The 27,198-nt window shown below is 41.0% G+C and overlaps 1 protein-coding gene across 3 annotated transcripts in view; it reads left to right on the top strand.

Annotated features, from left to right (window-relative positions):
• RALB (RAS like proto-oncogene B) overlaps window positions 1–27,198 on the top strand; it is a 52,762-nt gene that overhangs the window by 18,593 nt on the left and 6,971 nt on the right. Inside the window, exons 1-5 of one of the 3 annotated variants that reach the window (XM_054830869.1) lie at window positions 4,666–4,833; window positions 20,546–20,740; window positions 22,497–22,653; window positions 23,782–23,990; window positions 26,727–26,904. In XM_054830869.1, coding sequence (XP_054686844.1) covers window positions 22,540–22,653; window positions 23,782–23,990; window positions 26,727–26,904 — 501 coding nt within the window. In that variant the 5' untranslated portion in view covers window positions 4,666–4,833; window positions 20,546–20,740; window positions 22,497–22,539. Of the gene's footprint in view, window positions 1–4,665; window positions 4,834–20,545; window positions 20,741–22,496; window positions 22,654–23,781; window positions 23,991–26,726; window positions 26,905–27,198 lie in introns of those variants that run through there. The other 2 variants (XM_054830867.1, XM_054830868.1) reach the window with 2 other exon arrangements.

The following is a 27,198-nucleotide window of genomic DNA, read 5'->3' as shown; positions in this document are numbered from 1 at the left end:
CTTTGGGCCATGGAGTAAGACTACCTGACCGCTTATGACTCTTTCTAGACTTTTTATTTTCTTTTTGATTCTTGGCTATCAAGATATCTACAATAAACTTAGATAAACTGTCTTAGCTCCTTCTGTAAAGGCTCCAAGATCAGAACCTAAATCTGTCATGCTGTTGATAGTCATGATGATCAGAAGTGTAACACTTGTAAAACTGTAATGTGAAATCCCTTACCTCACCAAATGTCAGTAAGAATCTCCTTTAAAATGACCTTGTGATATGATCCTGAGAAATCTCAGCTGTATCTGAAATGGAAAGGTGATTTGATAGTGAACTTTATTTTAGTGTAGTAACTTTCTGCTGTCTGTAACAAAAATAAAGTGCATGATATAGTCAAAATGCCATAAACTCCTACAAGGCCAAACCCACAGTCATGTTTCATTTACTGTTGTTTGGTTCTGATATATTTTAGTTTTCTGCTTTATGGTTTTTGAATGCTGAAATTCATAAATCATGGCAAGGTTAGCTTCATTCTCTTAAGTATACAAATAATCCGTATAATGCAGTTCTTGATAGACTGTCCATGCCCAAAAAGAAAATCACCTTTGACTAAATTATTTTTATTTTAGAAATAACTCTGAGAGCACACTATGTACACATACCTCTTCTGACAAGTCATCTAAGCCTAGATTAAGTCTGGCAGCTCAACTCTGCACATATAAAAGATGTTATATTTTGAGAACAAAAAGGACATCACAGCATTCTAGATAATCCAACAGGTTATTTTCTGTTTTCTTTTGTTCTTCCAGTTTTACACTAGCATTCATTTTGATTGAAAAATGGTTTAAAAAGTAGGATAAAAAATACAGTGGCTTTGGACTGAATAAATCAATAAAAACTTACGGGTCTGGTTACCTTCACTGAACCATTGCTTTGTGCTGCACAGGTGATATAAGGGACTGGCCAGGTGGAACTAAGAATTCCTTCAGAGAGGGACAAAACCTCCCTGCTGCTTTAACCTGTTCTTATGTTACTGGGTCAGCCTCAGTGCTGGACATGTGGCAGGACCACTTCTTTCTCCACTGACCCGATTTCTTTGTGGTTACTACTGGCAACAATTCCTGTCTCAGTCTCTTGTAAACTGAGGCTGGGGTAAAAGTTGCGAATCAGGTACCTGTCTTGCAGCTGTCCCTCTTCAGCATTCAGATGTCAGCAGAGAAGAGAATCTGCCTCTTATTTCTGTTACTGCCAGAGACTGTGAATGACATCGCTAAAGCTGCAGACTGACTTCCTAGGTAGCACTGATTCCTCTGCAATTCAAGATCCTCCCTCCAAGTTTCTCATCATACCTTTCCTTTTACCCCTGAGACTACTATGACATACTCTCCGCAGGAACAGGGAATTTCTCTGTCCATCATTTGCAGCCTGTTAGGCCTCATAGTTCCTCAAATACTTTTTTCCTGAACTGGCTCCTTACCTTGTTTCTCCCATAGTTAACTTGTGCAAAAAAAAAAAAAAAAAAAATGGCCAGAGATGCTATAAAACACTTTCAAAGGACAACTGGGTGTGCAGATGGTGGTTTTACACAAACACTGTACAGGTGTAAACAACAAAAATGGAGGCCAAGGCAACTGCCAGTCCCATCTAGTATGAATTTATCAGAAAGAACAGGGAGGTAACAATGTTAGCTTCTCTCCCCTCAGCAGTGGTGGATATGGTAATCCAAGGGACTGGATCAACAGATCCCATAAAGATCCTCTTCCCTGCAACACTTGGGCTAGGTTGGGTGGTCTATTACCCATCTTACTAGGAATGGGTCTACTACCATCTGTTCCTTTTAATTCCTTATATACATCTCTTTGATTTTCTTTGCCAATTACTGTCACAATAAAAAAAAAAAAATTGAATAGAGCTCTATATTTGGGTTTTACATCTTTCCCATCGCTAGTTCCTAGAACTAATTTCAGTTAATTCTTGTTTCAGCTAATCATCTTTCTAGAATAGATTTCTACTTGTAAAATAGAACTGCTCAGAAGGGAAGTATGAGTCCTAATCTTTGCAAAGAAAAAAATATTTGTTGCTCAGTCATCCCACCATACTTACTGTTGTTCGTGACTCTAGCAGTGACACAGAGTGCCCTGTTACATTCTTAGGGGGCTAGACACTAAATGCATCTATCAAAAATGCTATCCCTATCTTTATGAATTTGCAGTTTAAAACATATTATGACACAATAAAGCAACAGCTGGAGATAAATTTCTCCATCTCTACTGAAATCTTACTTGTTTAGAAAGTGAACATTTTTTGTCTGCAAAGCACTTAGAATAAAATAAATACAATATAAATGACAACAAAAAGGAATTTTCTCCCCTAAATTGTTCTATAGACTGCAATTTTTCTTACTAAAGTACTGAAGCCAAAATATATCTGTAACACCTATGGTAACCATGGAGATTATACCAGGCAACATGCATAATGATTAAAAACATGACATCAGACCAATGTTCTTTGTCATGACTGGATTACTACAAAGAAGTAGGTTTCCCCTAAACAATTTGCAGAAGCAGGATACATGTGGTTAATTTCTCAACCCTCTTTTTTGCAAGGGGGAAGGGGAAGTGTCAGCATTGTGGTATGGGCAGCAGACTAATATTGTGTTCGGTTTGAAAAGACCCGGCTTCCCAGGTTCTTGGTAGCTTCATCTCACAGAAATGATTTGCTACAAATATTTATCTTCTGTTAATAGTCACATCAGAGGAACTAGTCCCACCACATGGTCTGCAGGACACAAAAGATGGCGATGGAAACATATAGTTACAGAATAAATAGGAAACAGTTCTAACTAATTTTTACTTGGTGTTTTTTTTAGGACTACATACAAATGCACAAAATCTATCTTAAAATCAATTCATGCATAATCCTAGAAATACTAAGATTTGGGTCATTTAAGTGTTAGGTATAAACCAACATTCCTTCATATCTGGCAATATTTCTCTCTCTGCTTATTCCTTCTCTGCATGGATGGCATCAAATAGTAAATAGCTCTCAGTCTGCCAGCTTCTAATGCAGGATGAATATTGATGCTGTTCTTAATCTGATACAATCTATAAAGCAGAGGTGAACAATTAGTAGAATTGGGACCTTTCCCAATGAATGCAAAAAGAGAAGGTCACTTTTTCACCTAAGGGGTTAACTAAAATATGGTGTTTTGCAGTTGTTTGAGTTAGGAGGAGAAACTGATGATGATACAAGGATGATGTCAATCCTGTTTACTTACAAATAATGTAGAAAACTTGGTTTCCTTCAAGATAGGAGAAATTCAGAAGATACTTCCTTTTTATGTAGTTGTGAAGTACTCAGCTGTTTCTCAGAGCCACACACCTACTTTTTTCTGCCTCTGTAACTTCTTTTTTCCAATTCCTGGCATTTTTTGCCAACCCTGAAATTACAGATTATAGTAAATCTTTCTCCAGTTCCTCCTCCTCCATTTTATTTTGTTTTGGCAATAGGCCATTGTTTCACCTATCACTTTTATAAAGCTGGATTGCTTTTTTTTTTTTGCCTTTTTTCACCTTTCCATTGACTTTAAGTGAGAGGCCTTTTTTATGCTATCCAATTTCAAAATACGATTTCACCTATCCATCAATGGATAGAGGTAGAGGTAATTAATTCTTTCTCTTCTGTAGGAGACTACAAAGGGGCCCAATGTGAAAGCAGGAATTAACACAACTACTTAACCTATTACTTCTCTCCCAGAGGATCTGAACCCCCGGAGATCAGTGGTAATAATGAATTCCATCATTTCCCAAAGTGGGTGTTAGCATGTTTTTCTAGAAGGAAGAATTTTACCCAACATATTCACTCTAACTTCAGGGTGTGGGATTTAAATAGGTCAACACTGAAAGCTAGAAAAATTAACCAAATTAATTAGTGAGAAAAAGTGTGTTTTCCTTTGTAACTGGCAAGACAGCTATGTCTGATTGTGTGACTGGTAACATTAAAATTGGACAGAGAGCTTTGGGGACTGATAAAGATTTGAAGAAAAAACTGCAGTAAACATAGCAACAGCCACTCTTTCTTTTCCCTGAGCAGTTAAAACTGCTCTGCACACCCCCCTAGTATTGCAGTCAATGATTTAATAAAATAAAACACTCGGCACCCTCAACACTTATGAGGGGAAGCAGGGACGTTTCCATTCCTTTACCTTCTGATCTCAGAAATATTTTTTTTTTCTGCAGCCATCAGTAGAATTTGTACTACAGTATAGGTGATGTATTTAAGACGGAGCCCGTCCTAACTACTTTTGGGCCAAACCAGAGCCTGTAGGGTTCACGGGCTCAGCCTCCCAGCGAGGCTGCCTGCAGGACTCTGAGGAGAACCAACGTTCCCCTCCCAGCTCCCCACAGGCCCCTTCCCCTCAGCAGCAATGGGGTGGGCAGCCCTTTCCCGTCGCTCTTCGGCTGCTCCCTTAGCAGGACCTCATCCCTCAGCAGCCCGAACACGCACCACAGACACGGCCGTGCCCGGAACGCGCCCCCGCTGTGGGACGAAACGCGCCCCGACGCCCGCTGCCTCAGCGCCAACCGCCACCCCCTCGTCCCGCCCCGCCTCACAAGCCGATTGGCCCGCGAGCGCCACGTGACCAACGTGCGGGCGGAGGAGGCGCGCGCTCGCGGGGAGCCGGGGCCGGCGGGAGCGGTGCCGACGAGGGCGGAAGTGCGCGGCGGGGGCGCGCGGGCGGCGGCACCCCAATGAGAGCGCGGGGGGCGGCAGCGGTTAAAGCGGAGCCGGGTGCCGGGCGCCGGGCTGGAGACGCAGCGCGGAGCCGGGTCTTAGTCCCCCAGGTGAGAGCGAGGAGGGTGGGCGCTTCGGAGCGACGCGGGGCTCGCCTCGAGGTTGTGGGGAGTTCGCCTGTCCCAGCCCCCCCTCCCTGGGGAAGGGGGAGCTGCCGGGCCGCGGCCTGAGCGGGCCTGGGCCCACCGGCTGGAGGATGTGGCTGAGCTCTCTCGTTCCCGTCCGTTCTCCCGGCTCTGTGGAGAGAGAGGAGAGGTGTCACTCGGGGTGTGGGGCAGCCACGTTCTCCCCGGGTGCGTGGGGCGAGGAGAGCCCGGTAGCTTCTCTTCCTACCCCGGGACGCGGCTCCTCGGCTCTTAGAAAGCTTTGGGAGTGTGGGTGAAGGGGAGAAGCAGTGCCTGGCGTGTAGCCTGTGTGCCTCGGTCCCGTGTGGGAGCCGGAGTGGGAGGTGAGGGTTGCTGCAGCCCTTCTCTCGTGGGTTTGGCTACTTCTGCTGCGTCCCGGTGGTGTGGGGGCTGAGGCGGAGGCACGGGGACTGGGTGGTTGCTGTGACTTGTATCTACAAGTGGGGCTCGGGGGAGGGAAAGGGCGAGGAGAGGCTGGCCTTCAGTGTTAGTTTCTCTGGCGAACTCCTTCTGTGCAGGCTGCCCTGGGATAAATGATAACGTTTCATCTGTGTGAGATAAATGGAGGGTTTGAGATGCTGTCAATCTCAGCTGAACCAGAAGTTTCTGAAGGATCTTGTTTTATCTGGCCAGGTTCTCCTTGTGCTGCTCTTTATTTTCCTTGTGGCCTTACCAGAGTGGATCTTGGAGGAGGAGAAAGGTGGTGCTGGAGTGTGAACTCACCTGGAGAAGGGCAGGGAGAGAGGTTGTGAGTCAAAGCAGCCCAGTCATGCTTCCTGAACAGCTAGTGGAGGCCTAACTCGGTCTTTCTGCTGGAGTCCTCTTGAATCAGTTCTGATCCTAGAACATGAGAGTTAAGTCTTGACTACCCCTAGGTATTTTCATGGTGGAATGGGAGCAGGGAGACTGTACCTGCGCTAGGACCTGCCTTGCCTTTTTCAAAGTTTAAGTCTGCAGTCTAGGTAGCTTTATGCTTGTTGAACTGTCTAAACATTACTTCTTTAGTTCTGAGATCCTTGTTTCTCTTGTGAGGTGGAGTGCCTGTCTGTTCAAGGGCATTCTCAGAGCCATGATTTTCAGGAAAAGCTGTCTTTTTTTTTTTTTTTTTTTTTAGATGCCTTAACCCCCCCCCCAGCTGAAGTTATCAAAGCTGAGGAGAGAGGGAACTAACAGCTAGGAACCAGACTTGTGGTTCTTGTGAGTGATTTGCTTGAAGGCTGAAAATAAATTTATTGTAGAGAATTTAATAGCAGCAGCTCGATCTTACTTGGCAATAGCATCTTTATGGCTTATTCACTTATAGTAGATTTGTTAAAGTAGCTTTATCTAGTGTTTTAATCACTTCTGTCCCCTGTGTACTGAACTTAGATTTTTGCTTAAGATCAGATGATATCAACTTACCATGGTAAAAGGTTCTGCATTTACTTCCTGTATTAAATATTTTATTTAAGGAATAGAAAAGGTTTCAGACTACTCCTGTAAATAAGTTTCCTCTATTAGATTTTTAGTAGTAAATATTTTGTTGTACACTTCTTTTGGAGTAGACCAACTTGATTCTGTTTTGCATGCCTGCAGAAAAGTGAAGATGACCTATTTTCACTGGTGTTATGTATATGCTGCAGAAGAATGTCTAGTTTAATGATTTAGCTGGAAGGCTTTACAAAAACTCTAAACTGAAAGCTTAATTTGACCAGACAATACCCTTCCTCGGTCACCCTTTAAAACTCTCAAACTTGTCTCTAATTGTCAGTGCCGTGGTACTGGATATCTGGACAGAAAAGCAGTTGAGACACTTTGATCAAATCAAGGCAGTAATGATGGGACACTACCTAGACAACTTGGATGTGTACACTGAAATCCTGAATAATATATAGATTCTGCAATCTAATGCCTCTTTCAGGCTTCATTTTTTTTCAGTTACAACTTAACTGATTAAACACCAACTGTTCTTTGACCAAATGCTGGATAAAATGACTTGCTTCTCTGGGAAGTGTTGGGGTCCAGGCTTCACAAGCAAGAGAACTGTCCTGTGAACAGAGCAGAAGTGACCAAGTCATGTAACAGAGCAATCCGTAACATCACGATTTGGGAAGCTGGTTTGTAGTTTGTTCTTGTCCTGTTGCTTTGTAAACTCTGTTCACTTTCCATGCAGTAGATACTTCCACTTTAAGTTGATAATTTCTTATTAATTAGATTCAAACTCCATGTGACTGACTACTGATTAAGCGAATTGCTTTCTATTACACAATGAGTTCATCTGAATTAATGGCCTCTCTTAGCAGAGGTACTGAAGGAGCCTGTTTCCCATGACAGCTGTGCAGGCAGTAAGCACTCATGGGAATGCAAATACATAGTGGTATCAAGACAAACAGAGCCCAAGGTCAGTAGGTGTCTTGTGCCTGGAGCAAAAAAACTCTGGATGGGAGTAGTTGTCTCTGGGAGTTTGAGTTAAAGGCAGTGGCTGGGGAGCCCACAGAAGTATATAAATGTGGGTCTTGAGTGCTCGCTGGTTTTCACACCCTGTGTGCCTCGCTTCAGGTAACTTTTGCGTGATTGATTTATGATTGACTTATGAAAGGTGCTGATCCTAATTATCAACCAGGTTAGATAACAACTGTATTCTGAAACTCTCTGTCTTGACTTTGGAAATACTATCCTGCTGATAAAAACCTTCAGTTCTTTAGGTTTTCTCTCTTCCTCCACCCTCTGCCACCGTGTCTCTAGAAACTATTTTGCACCACTGTCAAGCAGTGGTGATAAGGTTCCATTGCTTGTTACCCGCTATTGTGTGGAGCGGCAAGGTCAGCAAACAATCTTGGCTGTTACACTGTCCTAGTGGTAATAACAATTTCTGTGGCTTTTGTTCTATGATACAGTTGATAACAGGCTATGGAGCAGATATCAAGAGCCAGGTATTTAAAAAGTACTTGTTAATAGCTGCCAAAGAGCAATCATTTTGTTGATAGCTCCTTTTAGCCTGTTGAACAGAACTAAGCAATTTTTATCCATGCCTGCCCCAGAAATATCAAGTAGCCTTGTCATTTAGGCAAGGTAAGTCTATATAACTTGTTCTTTGTCTCTTCATGTTCTTCCAAATACTGCTTTAATAGTAATATTAGAGGATCTGTTTTGTCTCTTGTGCTTGAGATGTGCAAATGTGTTTTTTCAAGACATGTCAAAATGAGACTCATGAAGTCATGTAATGTGAGAATGTTATTTAGGCTGCTGTGTAAGTTGCCACTTGAATCTTTATGATGATGAAGTGCTTGCTTAGAGCAGTCCTTTCAACTGTTTTAAATGGGATCTTGAGCCCATAGTCTTCCTAAGGCTTGCTGAAGTAGTTGAGAAAGGAGCAAATAATGGTTGATTGCAGGAATGAGACTTAATGGAAATGCAATCCTGACCAGGAATCTTTGCAGGATCACAAATCAAAGCCTGAAAAATCAGTTCTGGGATTATAAGCATTTGTTAAAGCCTTAATCTTGTCAACTGTTATTTTGTGAATTAGTGTAGCTGTCAGTTGATGTGATTAGTATAAAATATTTCAGGCCACTAAAAATGCAGTGAAACTGGAGTTTTTTAATAATTAAATCTGGAATGTGGTAGAACTAATTTGAAGTCAAAGCATAGAATTGGAAAGCTGAGAAGATGCTGAGTTAAGCAGGTGCTGTGATTTCTTTGGTTTTTAGCTCTTTCTGTGTGTATCTTTACCTGTAGTGAAAAAGATAATTCTTCAGAAAAGTACTGGAGACTTAGCCCCAAGTTTAAGCATGGTTTCGTTCATGTACGTGGCCATGTTAAATGTAAATTGGAAATATTCTTTAATATTGATGACAGGTTGGGGTTTTTTGCTAACTAGTGGCTTAAATCACAGGTTTAAAAAAAATCCTTACAGATAAGATTATTATAGTACTGTATTACAGAATTATACTTAAAACATGACAAAGCACTTTAAAAGTTTAATTGTAAGAGCTACCTGAACTCTGGACTCCATGTTGCAGAACACTACTAAAGTGGCTTTTCTTTAAAGGAATTGGTTTATAAGGTTAGCGCCACCCTGCTCAGCAGGGCACTGTATTGGGTGCCACTCTAAAGCAGACATTTAATGAGTGAAGTGTTTTTAGATCAAGCTGCATGCCAGTTTCCTCAGCTTTCCAGAAAAGAGGTGGTTTTGCTAATTGGGGAAGCTGCTCCCTGATTAGAATGAATTAATTCTAAAGTATGTAGTGATCTCTGATACAGCCTTTCCACTAAACTGCTGCTGTGGTAAGAAACCCCTCCCCATGATAGTACTCTTCTGATACTTAGTATTCTTGGCTTACTGTGAAATTCCATTTTGGGTAGGTATGGAATTCTCATTAGTGTAGTCAACAAGAAGTCTCACTGACTGACTTTTATGACAGCCTTCTGCTTTTATCTACCACATCATAAAATAGACTAGCCAAGCAATTTATGGAAGTGGACTTTCAAAAAACAGGAATGTGTGTTTGAAACGGGTGCTATTTCTCATTCTTTCTCATTTTTAAAACACATTTTAGGAAGCAATTTAATTTTTTAAACAATTCCACAAGCTCATTGAGAATTTACTTTAAAGCTTGCCTTGTAAGGCAAACTAAAATCAAAGTAGGCCTTATGGATTGAATCTGTTCTGAAGCTATAATGGAAAGAAGCTAATTAAAAAAATTGTTAGACACCAGTAGGCTGCCTGGTGGTGATACTGTGCATCTCTGTCTTCATTTAGTTTGTAAAACAGGGATCAAGCAGTGATCTTGTCCAACTCCTTTTCCTTAAGTATTCTGTCAGCTGTCTTCTAATAGCTATTATCTGATAAGCATACCTTGTATTATACCCTTGTAAATAAATATTAGTTCAGGTTTCTAATTAAGTGTCAGTTATGAAGGACTTGCTGTAATGTTTCTTTAGCTCTGCTGTGCAAGTTGTCAAATAGGCCTTCCACTTCCAAAGACTCCCCACAAATAAGATTTGTAGCAACTCTATTGCTGGGGCACAAACTTGAATCGTGGAGCTCCTGAGATTTTCTCATGGGAAGGGCAACTCTCCTGCCTTGCCTTCCTGGCCTGTCTGTCCTAAAGAACCTGTAGCCATTTGCTGCAGCCCTCTAACCATGAGAGCTTTCTTGGCTCATCTCTGTGAATCCCAGTGAGGTTATGGTCTCTGGAGTTACACACAGACCCTCAACGTCTCCTGTTTGTTCCCCATGCTGCATGCATTAGTGTACAGAAGCATGCTGTTGTGCTGACTTCCCAGGGAAGGCATGAGAGCTATGAGATGAGCTGGCTGTGTATCAGAATAGTAGCTTTTTATTCTGGTAATGAGCACACAAGGATAAATGTATATAATGTAAACTTTATGTTCTAAATTGTTTCTGGATTTTCATGTGACCTGTCACTTGCTAGGTCATAAAGGGAAGTGTTCTGAACTAAGTATGTCCTAATTTCTGTGTTGAAGTCAAGTGGTTCTGAGTTAACAGTCTGCCACCCAAAACCAGAGTTATCAGCAAGCACGTTATATTGTGCCACTCATCCTACAGCACTCTGGAGGCTTTGTGATTGGGGAGCACGTATTTGGCTGTAAATGCTTTTACAGTGGTAGGCAGAGTATTCTCTATCAGGGAGACCAAGGACAACACTTCTCCCATAAGGGAAACTCTCCACAGCTTTTTAATCTTACTAACTTTACACTTAGGGTAGGGATACTGAAACTCCATGTGACCCCTGTACTGGTGTAATAATCCGGTTTCCATTTAAAAGTAGAAATACTGCTTTTGGCTTGGAGATAAAATATGTGAATACAGTAGACTGGAAAACTGCATGCCTTTTTGTTATTTAAAACATCTGTTCTTAGTCCAGCAGAAAGGTAGCCTCTTGTATGTGCTGAATACCTTGGTGTGGTATTAACTTTTCCTCATTGGGGAAACTGGAGTGAAGAAATCTGTTTAAAGGTGACTTAACACAGCAGCTGAATACTAGTAATTATCTGAACTACTAAATGTCATTATTGTTGCTTTGTGTGATGCAAATGCATTGGTTGAAAGATGGGGAAGAGGTTCAGTGCTTGGTACTTGTGTGGTGTGCTTGATTGAGAGAGCTTAGTGACTCACTGTGTACATCTGTGAACCCTTCAGTTAAGTGCTTAAAATAGTGGAAGCATTTTCAGAGGCTACACGGAGATGATTCCCCAGTGCCCCTAGGAGGTGGAACTCCATGGTTAAGAGTAAACTCAGAGCAGAGGTTTATTCCTTGTCTACTTCCAAATGTGAGGTATGGGCAGAGACAGTTGCTTCTGCTGGTAGTACCTAAGCCAAACTAGATAGTGTTTGGACTTCTCACTTTCCCCAGTGAACTGGATGTCTGGGATAACTGAAGATGGCATGATCTAGCAGTGGTACCAGCTCATGGCCTGTCTCTGGTGTTTTGTACCATATTTGCAAGACCAATGGGCTAGCTTTAACAGATCAAGGATTGGGGAGGATGGGGTGAGAAAACTTGGGTTGGTAACATTTCATGAGAGCTGGAGAATTAAATCCTGCAACTCTGTAGCTTGCTTATGGCTGAATTGGTATTTGTTGGAATTTGCTAGATCAATGTTAGTGGCAACTTCCTTGTGGATTATACAGCTGCAGATTATCCACTGAAGTAATAACTGAAGCCATGTTGTAACCTTGTACTGATGTGGGATTTGAATCTTAGGTTATTGCAAACTCTAGTGTGCTGCTTAAGAAAGATATTGTGTAAGCTGACATATTGACTTGTCTGTTGTATTTGTTATACTCCCGGACATCTGATTAAAAATGTTACTAGATTAACTATCTGAAGCATGTTATCTCTTAGCAGTGGTTTGATGGACTTAGTGTATGCTATGTATTGAAGACGAGCATGTTCCTGCATGGATGAGCTTTCAAAGGAAGCATAGTTGAAATATGCTTTGCAAGTCAATGAGAGTGAGGCTGTTGTACAACTCTGCTTGAGTGTCACTTTTCTGGTATGAGCCTAATTGACTAGTGTGAGAAATGGTGTCCTAATTCACACTAAGGAATTAGGCAACTAAATGGTTACCACCACAGTGACAAACTCTTAGCATAGTAATACTGATTAATGATATTAACTCAGTCTGTGTGCTCATAGAAGACTTGTATCAGGTTTCCTAGCAAGTTCTTGCCAGGATAAGAGCAGTGTGGTACATCCTTCTCTTTTATAGTCTGTCTGCAACGTGTCTTCTGGGTGTTAATACTATACCTGAAGGCTTCCTGAAAGCACTTTGAAAGGTCTGGCTGGGTGTCTTCCTACAGAATAAGTATTTTTAGCTGTAATGGCACTAGTGTCTTATAACTTCCACTTCAGGTTATGCTATCTTGTTGAAATAAAGACTATAGTTTGCTTGGTACTATATACAGTCTGCTAGTTGCTCAGCACTGAGGAATATGGAAAATAGGATGGTGGTTTCTTTTTCCTCACAAAACTCTGTATAACTATGATGCTTCTGTGTGCCATTTGTGTAAGTGAGGCAATCTTAATAAATGTATTGCACTGACCTGTGACTACCTCTATCTAAATACTAAACCTTTTGTGCAAGAGTTAAGGGGGACTGGGACCTCACTTTTCAGGAGAAACTTCACTTTAAGGTGTTGCTGCATGCCCACATTGGGGCTATGTGTAGTGCTTGTCAGCCTGATGCACCTGCTGTCTCTTCTGGTGAAGTGACCGTGCTGTTTAGGGAAGGGAAGCAGTGTGTCTTGTGCTTACCGAGTTCATCACAGTTGACGTGGGACAGATACCTGTGTGACAGAATGCTACAATAACATGGCAGAGCTGGTGGGTGGCACCCAATGAAGCAAGCAGAATGCAAGGCTACTATTAGAATCTAAAAGAACAGGTGTAATGTTAAAACTGCAATTCTACTATGCTGTTAATATCAAAGGTACGTACCATCTGTAGAAAACAATGTCAAAAGCCTTTAAAGACCAGAACAGGTAAGAAACCTACTAAATATGGACCCAGTTGCTGCACAGCTTCTGTGGGCTTAAAATGACACTTTGAGTTCAGAGTGCAAAAAGTGAATGGAGTAACCTAGCTCTAAAAGGCAGAGTGTTCCATAAACAGTACTTTAAGTTGTTCTATAAAGGTTCTCAAGTGTGGTAGCCTCTTAATCCTCAAAGATGCCTGTTGTGCGAGTTCCTTGCTGCTCTAAAGGGATGACTGCTCTCATTGACCATGTTGTGGGGAACAAACTGCTTGGGTACTTACTAGGAGGGGTAATTCTAGATCTCTCTGCCTTGTTGCTGTTGTCTCTTCCTCATGTGTTTGTCAGTGTTACTGGAGCTGATGCTGCATCCAGGACAGAAATTCAAGCTTCCAAATAGGGATGATCTCCCTATTTGATACAGAGGCACAATTTCATGTTAGGCCACTCTGTGCCTTGGTACAGTCATGAGTTGCATTTTCTGACACTGTAGCAGCATGAAGACAAACTGAGCAATGTCACAGTTGACTTGTTAACACAGATTTTTATGGTTCTCTCCTTGAAAAGTTGATGCATGCTGGAGTACTGGCAGTTTTCCCACCATTATATTGTCTCTCTTTTTTCTGATCCCCCATTAGGATCTATAAGGAATCCTGTAGGGGAAACTGCCAGTTTATCTCCTTCCTCCATGAGGAAGTCTGGGTAGAGATGACTCACCTAATGACTGTAGGGGTACAGCACTCTGTAGACTATTTTCATGCATCATATCCTTGGGGAGTTGACCTTGCAAATAGTATGGTTCAGCAGATAAAGTAGAACAGCAGTTAGCTTCTGTTCCTGTAGTTGTTTCCAATGCTTTGTATGCATTCAGTATACATTAATTTAGTACAAGCATATTTGGATTAGTGTCATCTGTCCACTTAGAACCACTTACGTAGGTGACTAGTGGATTGCAGTTGTACAAATGCATTACAGCACAACCAGGTAGCTGCATTTCCACTTACTGGGCTCGATTTTGAGAAGCTGTGTGGTTTCTTTAAGCAGGTATCAACTTGATATCATACCATAGTCTTAGCTTGGTAGTAAACTGGAAAGGCTTTTGTGCAACTCTGTCATTCTAATAATCTCATTAATGCTGCCTTCCATGATTCCTCCCTTTGTTGGTTGAAGGGCCTTTATAAAGACTAAGGGGAAAAAAGGCACTGCTTTATTGGGCTGGGAAATAGAGATGCCTTCTTAAACACTTTGTGCCTGTGACAAAAATAGAATAATTGTAATGAAATTGGCATTTTACGCAGATCTGTGCAAAGATGGCCCAAGACCAAAATGAAGCAGCAGAAATAAGGCTTGCTTTCTAGTGTCCTTATTCTAGCTCTGATTACTTGCAAGGCTTTATGGACTGCATGTGGCTGCACTGACTGCAATATTGCAGAACAGTACTGTGGGATGCGTGCATGCAGTTATAATCTCTCAATACAGTTGTTACCTGATATTAATACTCTTAACTTTATATTATGATATCTGCAACCTCATTTAGTCAAACATATATATATATATATGTAAAAGTGATATTTTTGGGTGCTGCAGTGCCTTAAAAGTACTATTTAAGGGAAACCCTTTCTCTTCACTTAGCTACTGATCAGAAACAAGTCACTCAGCTATTTTTCTTCCACTCTAAGGGAATTCTAAAAAAAACCCCTAGATATTTAAGTCCCTTAGGAACAGGGATACATGTGCGTTTGCCTGTATTACAGTTCAGCATATGATCTGACTTTAGTTTAAAGGGTTGCTTTAAACTGCTACTCTTTTGATGCTCAGACTGAGTCCTTCCTGTGACTAAATCTTTGAAGGCTGCTTTCAAATATGCAGCCTTGCTGCAAACTTGGGTAGGATTTAGTTCCAGTTTCCCTTGGACATTGAGATTATTATAAGCAAGGCTATTTACCTTGAAATTACTGCTAACATGTAAAATATTATCTATTTGTAATGAGTATTCCAGAGTAGTCATCTACTGAGAGATGTGAAAGCCATATATTTAAGAATTTTATCTAGCAAGTAAATGCCTGCTGCTCTCAGATTTGCTTTCTAAGCTACAATGATGCATCTGTCTGAAAACTCCTAAGCAAAGTTGGGCTGTGCTTGGCAAGGATGGGGGGGGGGGGGGGCAAGGTACTAAGTATGTGCAGGTATTTCATAGTTAAAATACCCATTCTGGTGACCCAGATCTGAAGATAGCCTTGAAAGGTGGGATTTTTCCAAGTCTAGCTATAACCTGTTGCAAAGAACAGTGTGCTAGACTTTGTAGGTTGCCAGGGTGATGATTGGTTAAAGTAGCAATGCATCTGGGAGTCTCCTGTTCTGCATGATCTTACTCTTTATGACTGCGTGTGTCAGAAAAATACTGCAAGTCTTTGTATAGTAAGTCCACTCTTCTAAAGATAACTTGATCTTATTAAACAATTTTAACCTAAGAGAGCTGAAGATGACTTTGCATGCAAATGTGTAGAATAGTGAAAAGTAAGAATTCCTACTAGTGATCCTAAGTCTTCATACCATATCTTAATCTTAACTGGCTGGCATCCAGTGGCTGGATGTCTGATGCTATCAGTAGTGTTAGAATATTTTAGTGTGATTTTTGGGTCCCAGTGTGGAATGCTTGTCTTCTCGTGCATGTAGGGAAGACTCCTGATCACAGGTAAAGTGCTTTTATACTGCATATGGTATGCTCCAGATAAGCAAGTCTTAAGGCCTCTCCTTCAGTACAAGTTCTTCATACAGGCTGCAGTCTTTTTTTTTTTTTTTTTTTTTTTATTCTGCAAGCTAAGACTCCAGTCAGATTAATTTGATGGAAATAAATTCCTGAATTAAAACTGTTCCTCAATTTGTGCTTGTCTTTCCTTATCTCTTACAAGGCTGAGGAATAATCAGGGTCTGGCTTTATGTTTTGGTATAACCTATAACTGCTGCAACATTGTGAACTTATTTGTCTTGAGTTTACCTCTTGTCTGTTAACTAGCAGTGTATGTATAGCTGCTGCTGCTGGAGAGTAACTGTAACAGCCAATGTCCTTAAATATAGATACAGTTCTGGGTAAGATTAGTAACTAATTAGTAATTCTAATTGAAACTAGTGTAATGAAGCTTGTAACTTTCAGTGTATCAAAAGTATTAATTCTGTAGTTTTTTCTGTAACATTTAAGGGCATGACTGTTGCCAACTCTTCCAACAAGGATCTGGTCTATAAAGAGCATACCCTTCATGAGTATAGAATAAGGTAGTTCCTTGCCCTGAATTCTTAATCTTCCTCCTGATGTTATAAAGTATCAAGTTTTCCAACTGCATTTCTAGTTTCCTGTCCGGTGCCCTTATCTGTGCAACTGCAAGTCTACTAATAGATCTTGCACAGAGAGAGAAAATGCCTGATTACCAAATCTCAGACTTGGGCTTCACTCCTAGTGCTCAGCCTGGACACTGTGCTGGTGCAGCCAACACCCTACCGCACATGTCTACAGAGCATAGTGTGAACAGGATCAGGGAACTTCCCTGTTTCTGCAGCCTTTTGGCTGTTATAGTTTTACCTTCTTTGGCCTCAGGTGTAAAAACTGCTTTTCTTCCCTTGGATCAGCACTGGCACTGAGGCACGTGGCCTTGCTGATAACTGGCAGACAGCCACACTGAATGGCTCTCCTACAGGAGGAGATGGCTTTGAACAGCTGGGGCAAGGGAGAGAGGATGGTGATAGCAGCAAATGAGGGCTGTGAAACTGCTGCCCCAACACACTCTGCAAGACTTTTCAAGCTGAATGAATTCCCTGATCTGATTAAGCATGGCCCAGAAGAATCTATAGCCACAACTGAGAAGGTAGAAACACCCAGCAGTACATGAGGAAGGATACAAGCATATCCCAAGCAGGAATTTCTGCTAAAAGCATCATAATCTCTGTTTAGCTTGAAAAGCAATAACTGGAGACATGCCAAGAGGTAGGATAGTAGCACAGTAAAAGAAGATACAATAGCATTTATATTTTTAGCCTGCATATCCTAAAATTTTCAGTGGCATTAAATATGCCACTTAATCTCAAATGAACTGTTTTTTTATAGTTGAATTACCAGTTGGAGCGTTTACAGTCCATTGAAAGCTAATGGAATTTCAGTACTTAAATATTTTCTGGATAACCTCAGAACAGCTGAGGAGCTCTTACAGTTCATAGCTCAGTGAGATTGTTAATTAGTTTTGTGATCCAGGGAATTTCTGTGGCCGCATTCTTGCAGGCATATCACAGAACCAAACACCTCAAAGCCTCTAATTCATATTCTGATAAATGAGGATCACTAAAATACTGTTGCAAAACCTTGTCCTTTCTGTGTTTGCTTTTGATGACATCATATTTAAGTCTTTAATAGGTTGAATACCCAGATTTTCCTTTAAAAGTAGGTATCTGAAGGGTTTAACAAAGCTCCTCTGTCAAGCTATTGGGCTAAGGGTTTCTAGAATCCCATTTTAAAATCCAAAGAATGGCTGCTTTCAGTGGCAGGATAGCAATGAAAAGACATGTCCAAAGATATCAGCTGCACAGTGAGAGAACAAGGGCTGATCTCAGCAGTTTTGAGCTTAGAGCTTTATTTCAGTTTTAAATCCCAAACTGAATTGGAAGAACTAGAAGAAATTCCAGTTACAGGCCTTTGGAGGGATCTAAGATTTTGTTACTTTAGTAACAGAATATTTACTGGAAAACAGGTAGACTTAGTGAAGTTTGTCATTTTTTTTCTATGTATTTGCGTGGGCTGTAGCAAAATGAGTTCCTTGTGAAGTGACAAGTGCTTTTTCCTTTCTTTAAGTGACTGTACAATTGTGGAGTCTTAATACAGGTAAAGTAAAAAGGGATGTAAAAGTGCAATCTGGTTTGAAATACACGTAGTTATTCAGTAATAGTCTCTGAATCTTGGCATTAGGTAAAGCAATTCTGTTTGTTAACAATGTTCTGAACAGTTTAACTTTAGGCTGAAGAGAGGGTGGAGAAATAACAAACTTATGCTTAAGTTTGGAGTTTATGAAGCTGTTTATAAACAAATGCCTTGAACTGCTAAGTTTCGAGGGACCAGCCGAGAATGACACCACATTGTGCAGGTTTTGCTACAGCAGGAGACCTTAGTTAACCTGCAGAAGATGTCTACAAAGGTAAGACAAGGGAAGGTTAAAATAGTTGGCAAGGGTTAGATTTCTTATATTGAGGTTTGCATGCCTTGATTAGTCCTGTGGCCAAGTACGGATCTTCAGAAGTCTAAATCAAACCAGCTTTTTAGTAAGTACTATGGTTTGATTTGTAGATCTTGCTGTGCTTCATGTGGCCAACATGTCTGTTGGTGTAACCTTCATTTCTTAGTCTAAAGAGCATCTTTCCCTAGCACCACAAAGCTCCTATTGTGCATAAAAATAAAATCTAGAGTTATCAAGCCAATGGCTTAATCCTTATCTTTTAAAGTAGATGAAGCAAGTAATTACTTTTAATATCTTAAAGATGAAAGACTACCTGAAAAAGTTTGTGCTCTGACCTGGGCTCTGTCTAACACTCTGTTTTGAAGCAGGATGAACTACAACCAGAAGTGCCCCTCCCAAATCTTTCTGAAAGTGTGGTGGTTTTTTTACAGCCCATGAAACTTACCACACAAAGTTCAACATGGTGTCATTAAACCTGAGGGTAAAATGACAGATTAAAATTAAACAAGTTGACTGACTGCCATTGACTGGATTGCTTTTCTTCCTGTCAGAGGAGGGTAAATCTTGTTTGGGTACCGTTTACTTCCCAGCAAGTAAAGAGCAATATGGGAGAGCAGGGAATACTTATCACAGAATTAGGTGACTTGTCTGGACACTTATTCAGAGCAGGCTCTTCAGCAGATGTATTAAGACTCTGGCTTTAAGTTTACATTCCCTTAAACTGCAGGGAGTTGAATAATGTTTTAAAAGCAACTGCAATCACAAGATCTTCTAGACACTGCTACTTTTTTGAGAAGTGGTTGGAGTTCCCAAGACTTCCTTTTCTGTAAGGAATAGGTGAATTAATGTCAGTGTCTTGACTGCCTCAAGGCTGTTTAATCTACAGAATGGGATGAAAATTCATCCTTGCCTGTTCAGATGACTGAGGAGCAAGCTTCCACTTGTGTTAATTACTTTTTTAACCTCAAGGAACTATTAGATGTGAGCTTTGAACCATGGTGTGTCAACTGTTTCTTGGGCTGCAGAGGTGGAAATGCAAGTAAACAAACAGTTGGCTCCAATGACTTCTCTTGTTGTTTTATTAGAATATTGCTATTAAAATCTCACCATGCCTCTTTCTGAACCAGTGATGTGCTATTAGGCTATTGTCTTGTAAACACTGGTACTTCTGCGCTGATACTGCCTGTGTCAACCCTGTGCCACACTGTTTCAGCCTTGACTTGTTCTGTACTGCCTGGCTATTCTGGGGCTGGAGGGGGCCATGCCCCCTCTGTTGCCACTGAAGAAGAGATGCCTTGTGTAAAGCTTCTGGGATTTTGCTGAGGGCTTACAACATAGTGGTTGTGTTGTGCGCAGACTCCTGCATTCACAGGGTTCGTGTAGTGTTGATACTCTAAAAGATTCAAGTGGCACTTGCAACAGCTCTGCAGGGAAGGTCAAGTACCTTGGCCATTGAGCTGGACTAGCTTTAGATGTAATCAGACTGTAAATCTGTATGCTATTGGATGGATTTTGTTTAATATTATACTTTGGTTATGAGTTAGGTAATAGTGTGTATGAAGGCTGACCTTGCAGTTTCTACTGGCTGGTGTTGAGGTGGGATAGAGAAGGAGGGATTTAAATATTCTCTCCACTTATCTCTATGATGAGCTTGTAATGAATCAAGTTGGTCAGTATTTTAACTAAAAGGTAGTTATTGCTTTAATATGACCAGATAAAGATGTGGTATCTGACAGGAGGGAGAAAGTTGCTATCTTCTCTCTTGGCTGTTAGTAAATAATCTTTTTACTGTAGTTGCATAGCATAGTGGACTTAGGGCAACTTAATAGGCAGCAGTGCTAAGTTTGTGTTGCCAGAAAAATGTTTAACTTGAAAGCTTTGTGTTTATCTAACACAGCAGTTACAGCAACATTCAGATGCTTGTTAAAGGAGTACTCAAAGGTTAAAACCAGTCTCAATTACACTGAAAAGTTGCTAAGGATCACTTGGCTTCTCCAGAAAGCAGCTTATCTACTTCTGTCAAAGCCAGACTACTCTTGAACTAGAACAAAATAAACTTGTCTATAGCTTAGAGCAAGCTGTGTTATTACTGGAACATTTAAAGTCCCCACACTAACTCATTGTGTAGTCAGTCTGTAGTTCTTATGCCTTGGGTGTCTGTGTCCAAGCAAACTGAATTTTTAGTTTATTGTCTGTAGAACATGTGGACCATAAGCAAGGAAAGCCTTTCAGCAACAACTTCTGGAGTTCAGGTGCTACCTGTTGTGTTTTCTCCCAGTTTTTCCACACTCCCCTGTCAGGGAGCTGTGTTCTCTTCCCCTCTTGCCTTGCTGGTGACTAAGAAGTAAAAATCAATCTTGCAATCGTCTTCTGGTTTGGAATCTCTGGGGTGATAGCTAAATTCACTGTCCCCAACACAAATGTGTGTTTGTGCTGTACAGAGAGAGTCCCTGAGAAGTAGTTGTCACATCCCATTTCTGCACTAAGGAGTGTCCTGGATGAGGGAGCTGATGTATAACATGATATAGAAGATTGCCAGAAGAAAATACTTGTCTTCGCTTACCAGTGTTTATCCCAGAATGAACACTTAAAGATGATTAATTTGCATTACTGTACCAAATGTGTAGCAAACAAATGTGAGTAAAATATTCTGCATGGAAAAATACTACTGCTCAGATGTTTGAAAATGCTATCCTGAGGGCACTTCTTGATTGTTGGCATGTTTGTTCTTGTATGCAGTAGTCAATGAGAACTTAGTTTGATTTGTTGCTTTTCAGAACATCATCATGACAAGGGGGAAAAATCTTCACAATCAGTGTACCCTAGGGCAGGTTGCTCAGACTGGTCATGGAATTGTTAACCTTAGAAAGTAGGGCACATAAAAGCAGTTTGTTCCAAGCAATCCCGTTATGGGAAAGGCTTGGACTGGACAATGTCCAAAGGCCCTTTCTAGGCTAAATAATCCTATAGTGTGTTTGTAGGTTGACAATCCTTTAGTCCTTAGTCAATTTTGTTTAGGGCAGCTAGTTATCCTGAACGTTTTTCCAATATAGTACTCTAACTTTTACTGTAGGTCTTGTATTTTGGTCCAGTAGAACTTGGTGGTGTGGTGTGGCAGTTCCAGTGTCTTTCTGTAGCAATCATGTCCAGGCAAATTTGAGACTCCCAGTAGGCCTGTGGCTTCTGGAATAATGGTGCTGCTATAAATCAAAGGTGGCATAGCCACTTTCGATAGCAGTGTTGCCTGAATGGTTTGCTGTTCTTACAGTGCTCTGCCAGGATATGAACAGCTGGGGCCCTTAGTTCTCCTGCTGTGAGGAGACAAGCATCGCTATCCTACATCTCCTGTGTAGCCATCATGCACCTGGCGTACACATCTATTTTGTTTTTTTTTTATTATGGGAATCCTGACTGATGACACATCTCTCTCGTATTGGTCACTTCTGCATTTGTCCCCAATGTGCTGTTCTTAAAGCTGCTGCTCTGTGCTAATCAGGGTGTGGCAGCTGACACTTGTGTTTGTCACAACTACTATGTCCAGCTACTCTTAAAAATAATACTGCTTCTTTTAAGAGGTCTCCAGCACTTAATTACTTGGCTTGCAGGACACACAAACAAAGCCTTGTTAACTGGTACTTGTTTATTGAAGCTTACTCTTTTATGGCTTTACAACATCAGAGGAAGAACAGGAACTGAGAAATTCTTGCAGTAAAGCAGACTTCCCCCCCCCCCCCAATAGCAAATTAGATTTGCAGCATCAAAAAGCAGGAAGAATATAAAATAAATGCTAATGCCATGTCATAAGACTCTCTGCTGGAAGTGTTTACAACTTGTTCCTGCCAGAATTTACTGTTTATCTTTGTTTCTTTCATAGCCTACGTAGAGAGGAGATCAAAAGTCATCCTTCTACCTATAAGCAGATCTAACGTATAGCTCTGCTTCCAGGTTGAAACTAAGCTGCATCAACATTAAAGAAATATCTTAGGTGTAAAGTCTTGTAACAAGAACAATAAAACCCACTTAATTCCATGTTGTTTGAGAAAGTGGGCTATTTTTTTCCTTTGGAGACTGCTCTAGATAGCAGTCATGTAGGATGGGCTTACAAATAAAAACAGCTTGTTCAGCTAGTAGCTGCTTTGAGGAAACCTTTGGCACTTTTATTAATGGTACTGTTGTCACAAATACCTTCTGTTTGTTCAAATACTCTGTTCCTACCCATATTTGAGACATCAGTGACATGGTTGGCTCACCAGTGCGTTGAAATGGCCCATTCTTCAGGCTTGCTGGGCAGGGTTTTAATCTGTTTTTTCAGCACTAGTGAGATGCTTTACCTGCATGCTACCATGATGTCACCAGTGTCATGGATGGTGACTGTGTTTCTCTTGTCTGCAGATCTGATTAGTTGCCTGGCACTTCATCTGTGGCAAGCAGGACAATGGCTGCCAGCAAGAGCAAGAACCAGAGTTCCTTGGCCCTCCATAAAGTAATTATGGTTGGCAGTGGAGGGGTGGGCAAATCTGCACTCACTCTTCAATTTATGTACGATGAGGTAAGTACCTTTGGTTCAGCTTCTCCAAAGCACCAATGGATACAGCTTACTGAACTTTTTTAGTTGGGCAGGGGAACTAAATGTAAGTAGCAAGATACCTGATGATCTTACTGGCAGGAGAAGGATGTAGGAGTCTGGGAAGGCTGCCCTCTAGGAACATCTTTGGCTAAGGGTGACAAAACTGATGCTTATCAGTGAACAGTCTTCAGAAGACATGCAGAATGTGAATGTGCTTGTCTGAGTGTACAGGGTCTGTTACCACTTGGCATTGAACTTTAATTTTGTTGTGGTTTTTTAGGCCAGTTAAGGTTGAAGTCAGAAATAAGCATCATAGCTCATTCTGAGTCAAATGATGAAGCAGGCGTGCTCATAGCATTAATTTTTCCATACTAGTGTATACAGGAAGCTAGATCAGACAATCCAGACTACTTTGTGAAGGAATAGATGATTGGAAGCTGGTATTTACCTATAGGCTGTTCTTGCCTACTATAGCAATGTGAATATCTGAATGGGTGGTGTAGATGTTAGTGATGGCCAGCCAGCTTAATCGGGCTCATGGCACAGCCTTTTGTTGTACTTGGAGGCTGAGAGAAAGGGGGTGGAAAGTTAAGGAGCCCATGTTGGATGCTTGCTGTTAGCACAGAACTACAGGTTGCAGTGGCTTTGTGGGTCTAATCAATATTGGATGGACTAAAGCATGTGTCTAATTATGGAGCAGGCTTCCATGTTCAGCAGCTAGATGCTGTCATCTACACCTGTTGAAGCTTCAGATAGCTGTACCTGAAGTACACTGAAATACTTTTTCTTGAAGTGGGAGATTTAGATAATGCCACTAGATTGCTGGTAGCTAATACTGTATCTTTGTCCCTTAAATTGTGTTGAAATTGCTGAACAGTGTTTCGTGTAGCAAGACAGTTTCTCTTGACTAGGCAGACTGGTTCTTTGATATATTAAGTGCTTAAATAATATGCTTTTTATAGTAAAAATATTGTTGGAACTTAGTAGTCGACTGAATTATGACAAGGTTTGGGGGAATTTAAATGTCACTGAAGTAAAAGAGAATGGATATGGACAAATATTGATACCATCTGACAGTAATTCTAAACACTAATCCCTTATCTTCTTCAGTTTGTAGAAGACTATGAACCTACCAAGGCTGACAGCTACAGAAAGAAAGTAGTTCTGGATGGTGAAGAGGTTCAGATAGATATTCTGGACACAGCAGGACAGGAGGATTATGCAGCTATCAGAGATAACTATTTCCGCAGCGGGGAAGGGTTTCTTCTGGTCTTCTCAATAACAGAGCACGAATCCTTTACAGCAACAGCGGAATTTCGGTAAGTAGTTTCTCTCCCAGGCAGGGGGAAATATTTGGTTCCTATGTTGCTCTGACAACTCTTCTTAAAAGCTACACCTCTTTATCCCTTGTCCATTACTATTTGGTCAACAAAGGTGGCAACTCGACCATTTTGCTCTCAGTAACTGGTAGCTTAAACCACATTATCCAGCCTCTGGCTCTAGTTGTCTTCATGCCTTCAACTTATGAGTACCTTATGCCAGCAGCAACTTCAGGCAAGCAGCAGATTCTTGGACTCCTAAAATATGTGTATTTAAGCCAATTTTCAGTCTTTGTGGATGTGAAGTTTAATTATCTTAGAGCAGTACTTCTGGAATTAAGTCTGCCTTTTGGCCAGGTTTCAGACACTGTATTGCTTACTGCTAGAAGCAGGTGCTCTAAGAAAAGGAAGGATTAGCCTCCACTCTCAGGTATGGATTGGTGCCAAACAAGGGTTGGCAGCCAAGCAGTACTATTGTAGGCAGATGTATTCCTAGAAAGACGCACAGTAGTAGTAAATGCTTCCATTTTTGTTCTTGGGATTAGCAGTTCTAATGTAAAAAATCGGCACCAGACTGAGCACAGAAACTGCTTGTGCAGTGTGAAAGAAAAACAAGTGGGTTAATCCATTGTTCTGGCCTCAGAACTCATGTAGCCAGGTTCCTCAGGGCAAGTGTTCTAACTCTTACCTGATAATAGCTGTTGCCTCAGTGTAGAATGCAGAGATTCCTTAGGACAACTGTATAACTTGAAGTCAAACTTGCCAAAATGTAGCGAAAGTGTTAGAAGTTCCTTATGTTTGCCAGAGTAAAAGCTCTTTATCAGTCTGGCTTTTGTTCACTTTGCTTCAGTGGTACAAGGTTAACAGATGCTAATTGGTAATGCAAGTGCTGGTTAGACGCCTATTTCCAGAGTTTTCTTAAAGTTATAGCAAACTCCCCTCACACTTTAGGACTTTGGTCCAGGTTCTTAATGTATTATACTGTTGCAACAGTAGTAGGAGATTGCATAATCTTTTAAGAGGTATAAAAAGATATTGTTCGTTTGTCACATAATACTTCTGTGACTTTGGTAGACTTCAGGAGGCTGACAGTCACAGGGGACACAGGCAGAGCTGTTCTGCTCAGTTTGCTCTAACTGGAACACTTAAAGGAGCTAAACAGTTGAACTGTTGTAGGACTGCAAAACTGAGTAGTTGGACTGTTCCTAGTATAAGATGGAAGAAAAAGTCAGATACCATTCAAAAAACAGGAAGAAAATGAGACACTTGGAAGTACCCAGCCTGGGTTCTGGCTTATATGCTTAAGTGAAATATAAGGTTGAACTCAAGGCTTTGGGTGAAAAGGAGTAGGAGTGTTTATATTGGCAGTTTGTATTTTTTGTCAGACTTCTGTAACTGTTGACTGTGTGCAGCACAGCGCACAGCAATGCTAGCCCTAAAAAACAAGAAAGAAGGACCTAAAAGTTCTGAGATGGAGAATCTCGTATACTTCAATGGGTCAGAAGTAAACAGAGAGTGAAATTACTTAAACTGAGTATTTAGTTAGGCTGGCATGTAAGAACTGGCTCCCAGGAAAACTCCTCCCCAGGAAGGAGGGGAAGAATGTGTAGTATAGTATCATGGGCTAAACTACAGATTGTTATTATTGATCCTGTAACTTCCAGAATTCTTAAACTATGAAAAAGATGAATACTGAATGAACTATGGGCTTGTCTTTAAACCCTAGCTCTCCTGCTGATGCTATGCATTCGGTGTTTGCTTTAAGTGCTTCTGTAATCCGAAAATGTGCGAAGGTGCAGTTGAATGCAACAGCAGAATGTCTGCTTCACTGTTAACGCTGTTCTAGATTCTTGCATACTCTACATACATTCAATTATTTTGTGGATGGAAAGTGCAAGCATCTGAAGTAGTGTGGTAACTCAGTGGAACAAGGGGCCGTAGTACCATGATCATGCCCGGTTTAGCTCTTGTTCATAATAAAATGAAGCAAACTAAAAATAGGACTGGTACAGTTTGCTGATGGACAGCAACATGTGTCAGTCTGGTTTCAACCAATGTTTTACTCCAATAATAGCACAGACTTTGACCTGTAGCATTGCTGTCTCCTTTCCTGGATGCTGATAGGTTCTTTTAGAATGATAAAGGATAGCTAGGTTAATGCTAATGGTTCAAATATTTTCTTGGAGTCTTTGAAGGAGGAAGGTGGCTAGCACTTTAGTTCAGCACTATTTAGTAACTCTGTCCTCTATGTAAAGTTAAGTTAGGCATTAAGAACGATCTCTGCCAGCTACTTAATGCTGTTTTGCCTTGGCAAAGCCTTGATGTTGCTCAGACATATATTGAGGTGGTATGTAGACTGGAAGCTGAAGATCGTGACTAAATGCCCAGGTGAAACTTGGCAAATGTGGCACTTTTTCACATCTGAATGAGGAAAAGAGTACTCCTGTTGTGGGTTGCTCTTCTGCCATACAGGTTGTCTTTATTAGAGCTTGGGTAGTAAGCTTCTAACTAAATGGTAGAACTGCCTTCCTGGAAGTGTGAGCCTTTTATTAGTGTAAAGCCCATAGCATTAGTATGTGAAACTTGGAATAATTGTAAAGTGTGTTCACCTGTTGGGAAATGTACTATTGTAAACACTAGTAATGTGGAGACCACTTGATCCACTCCTGATAAGGGTGAGGTTTTTGTTGCTACTACTAACATGGATATTTTTATTTTGAATACCTAATGCGTTAGGGAACAGATCCTGCGTGTGAAGGCTGAAGAGGATAAAATACCTTTACTGGTAGTGGGAAACAAATCTGACTTGGAAGAGCGCAGACAAGTGCCTGTAGAAGAGGCTAGAAGTAAGGCAGAAGAGTGGGGTGTGCAGTACGTAGAAACCTCCGCCAAAACTAGAGCAAATGTAGATAAGGTAAGTTAAATGACATCTGCTCAATTAGATCGTTACTGCTTGTTTAGTAGCTAAGTGACTGTCCTGGTTTTGGCTGGGATAGAGTTAATTTTCTTCCTAGTAGTGGATATAGTGCTGTGATTTGGATTTAGATGAGAATAATGTTGATAACACACTGTTTTGGTTGTTGCTAGGCAATGCTTACACTAAATCAAGGACTTTCCAGATTCCTGTATTGCCCTGCCAGTGAGGAGGCTGGGGGTGCATAAGAAGCTGGGAGGGGACACAGCCAGGACAGCTGACCCCAACTGGCCA

The sequence above is a fragment of the Grus americana genome, chromosome 6 (assembly GCF_028858705.1).
Source record: "Grus americana isolate bGruAme1 chromosome 6, bGruAme1.mat, whole genome shotgun sequence".
In the NCBI taxonomy this organism is placed as follows: Eukaryota; Metazoa; Chordata; class Aves; order Gruiformes; family Gruidae; genus Grus; species Grus americana.
The sequence above is the reverse complement of the archived record's forward strand: the minus strand, read 5'-3'. Positions and strand labels throughout refer to the sequence as shown.